Raw genomic sequence first — 3,065 nt, 5'->3', positions numbered from 1 at the left:
GGAATGAGAGGCTAGTTCCCTTCCTATCCTCTCATCATGGAGCCACAAGATGCAAGTAGTGATTAAGCTTTTAAAAGCTTTTGGCATGGCACGAATAGCATTTTTCTTTATTGGAAAAAGAATGGCTTGCAGGGCTGGGGTAGTGCGTGCCGTCCTGTAACCTCAGAGGGAGATGTATCTCAGAAATGCCCTGGCATGGCGTTTGAGAAGAAAATGCTGTGCAGAAGAGAGTGTTTTGAGTTGAATTAAGTTATGGGTAACGGGCAGTCACTTCATCCAACAAAAGCAAATAACTCTTCCTCCCCAGGGGCTGAATCTCCTTTACTTATCCAGTATTAATCCTGGGTATTGCACCTCAGTACGGATAGTCACGCTTCTGTCAAGCAGTGCTTGTAAGAAGTAGTTAGGTTCCATGACTCCTTTCATATGGATTTAGAAGATCATAAACATGACTGAAGTGATATCAGGAAGGGAATGGTCTGGAGAGTCCACGAGTTGCCTTAGACCTGCTGTTCTTGATGGAGTTCTCCTGATAGTTTTGCCTACATTCCACAGAGGTGTGCTGTGCAGTAATTTATACACTGTCATCTCACTGTGGGCTTTGCGAAGAGGGTATTGGGGACATGGCTGACTGTGGATGGTCACTTGTCACCACATAGCCAAGTCCCGAGTACAGCGTGCTGCTTGGGATGGTGTGACATCTCCCTTCGGGTACTGACTTCCATTTCAATTTGCTTTCAGATTTCAGGAAGGAATATTGTAAATGAAGACATTCCCAAGCTGCTGGCTGGACCAGAAGCTTCAATCAAAGATAGACAAATGGAAGAGAGATGCCTTTTCTTAATATCATGTCCTTCCGGTTACCATAGATGTTTTTTCACATAGACTTTCTCCCCTCTAAGCACAAGGGTATTGCAAATGCTTCTTGAAAGAGTTAGACCGTCTGTCTTGTGTGCACTTAGGATGGGTTTGGGTTGCCTTTTCTTCCTCTCTTCTCCCAATCCTCTCTTCTCCTTTTCCTTCTTGATATTATTGTTGGTTTTATGCATCAATGATTTTTATGAGCTGAATCAGCAGACCTTTTGCTTTGATGTAACTGCTTTAAATAAACCAACCTGCATCACTAATCTCGAGCCATCATTATATCAGGCGTTTTCCCATGTAGTGTATTCATCGGAAAAATAATAGCAAAGCCTGATTGCGATCTCCCAAAGGCTGGCATGAATCAGAGTCACGTCGCACTTCACACGCTGCAGGTGAAGTACAAAGAGCGTACACCCCTTCCCAAACGACAACGTAAATACCTTGGGTTATGAATGGGGAAATGCCAATATCCTCATTTTGCAGGGGAAAGGAAGGCACCCAGCTGACCAAGGGCAGGGCTGGGAGCAGCTCCAAAGAGCTCTGGCAGCCTGACTCCGTACTTCTCACTCTAAGCTTGTTTGTCGATTTGTTTTTGTTTCAGTGCAGACCAGATCAAAATTGGCATGAGCAGACACATTCAGTGAAGCTGGTGGAGTTACAGTGCTGTAATACCAGTCTCAGTTAGATCAGAAGCAGAAATATTATGGAGAGGGCTAAAGTCCTGTGTGGAATCTGGAATGTGATTTCCCTGCAGTCCTTGGGTGGATCCAGGCCACGCTAAGGTATGACTACGGCACAGGCAGACGGACGGTTAAAAGGAATAGCTTCTCACGAGTGGAACAGGAGTAACAGCCTGTCAGGAATGTTTGGGGGTCAGGGTCCCAGGAGGGGAGTAGAGGAGGGAGGCGAGTCCATTCTTGTGGATTTTGGCCTTGTTTTGGGGGGCGGATACCTGAGACAGAGGGGCTACATGTGAACGGTGTGTCAGGTGGAGATGTTAAAACATTGGAAGTCAGTAATTCAGAGTAGTGAGCAAGTGAAAGCACCAGGAGAGCTGGAGAATATTGACAGTTCTACATAGCTCCCCTGACTACCTGGGGTATTCTGTGGCACCATTCCCAGACCAGGCATGCCCGTGGTCCTTGCGGTACAGACTAAAAGGTCTTTCCTACTGTTGTGAGTGTGATGGCAGTGGCTTGTGTTCTTGCTGTGAAAGGGTGAAGGTGGCCATGGATTGGTGGTCTGAAGAGAACGGCAGAGGGAGGGATCGCACAGGCCTTGTGCCTGAATGCAGCTGGGGTGGGGGCTCCAGGATGTTGTGAGTGGTGCAAGTATGAGGAGGAGCTTGTGTGGGACTTCTGTGAGGGTGAAGGAGGATGTGAGGGTGATGCTGTGGTTTCAGCCTTGAAGTAGTGCTGTGCTTGCACCTGGTGCCTGAGCGTGGATTTCTTCCTGGGGATGGAGAATTCCGAGGTCTTTGCGGGTAGCTGTGGTCCAGGGAAAGCATCTCAGTCTACCTGCTAAATAATTGGGATTGTGACCTGCTGCCTAGTGCGGTTTGCGTCTTGGCTCTTGTTTTAGCCACCCTCGCCCGGAGGAACACGTCAGTGCTGTCTAACAGGGGCACGTGTGTGGTCAGACTGGAAAGAGGTGGTGTCTCGGCTGGGGAAGCTGCCCGCTGCGGAGGCATGGGTAAGGGTGCGGTGCTGTTTTGAGAGCTCTGCCAGCAGTGTGGTGGGTGAGGCCTCCTGCGGACGAGGGGGAACTGTACTGCCTGTTCAGCAGCTGGGACAGCGGCACTTCAGCGCCCACCTCTTACAGGAGTGCGAAGTGGGCCATGTCAGTTTTTATGGACACTAATATTTCTCTCTGGTAGTGAGGACTACGTTAAAAAATAGGCATGTTGAGGACCCTTATTTTTAATGCCTTCAAATATTAATAATAGACTAACAGGGTAGAGGTGTGGGCAAGCCTTCTGAGCTACGGCTGAGCAGATCCTTATCTCTTCACTTGCTTAGCCCTTCCACTGCTCTCTGGACAGTTTTTGTGATTTGCAATTAACTGCCTTCACTTAAGAAGAGCACTACGAACGCACTCAGACTGGGAAGACCCACGGCTAGTGGAGAGGAGGGTCTGGGTGTGGGGCCAGGGCGCTGTTTGCCTGCCCGTCCCCAGCCAGCCAGTCTCCGGCTGCCTTTGGC

The 3,065-nt window shown here is 49.0% G+C and overlaps 1 protein-coding gene across 1 annotated transcript in view; it reads left to right on the top strand.

Annotated features, from left to right (window-relative positions):
- MXRA8 (matrix-remodelling associated 8) overlaps positions 1–1,124 on the top strand; it is a 17,285-nt gene extending 16,161 nt beyond the window's left edge. The window contains exon 10 of the mRNA XM_010138303.1: positions 742–1,124. Within this exon, the coding sequence (XP_010136605.1) occupies positions 742–767 (26 nt within the window). The 3' untranslated portion in view covers positions 768–1,124. The remainder of the gene's footprint in view (positions 1–741) is intronic.
- The last annotated feature ends 1,941 nt before the right edge of the window (positions 1,125–3,065 follow it).

The sequence above is a fragment of the Buceros rhinoceros genome, unplaced genomic scaffold (genome assembly GCF_000710305.1).
Source record: "Buceros rhinoceros silvestris isolate BGI_N320 unplaced genomic scaffold, ASM71030v1 scaffold2086, whole genome shotgun sequence".
NCBI classification, from domain to species: Eukaryota; Metazoa; Chordata; class Aves; order Bucerotiformes; family Bucerotidae; genus Buceros; species Buceros rhinoceros.
This window is presented reverse-complemented; position numbering and strand designations above follow the sequence as displayed.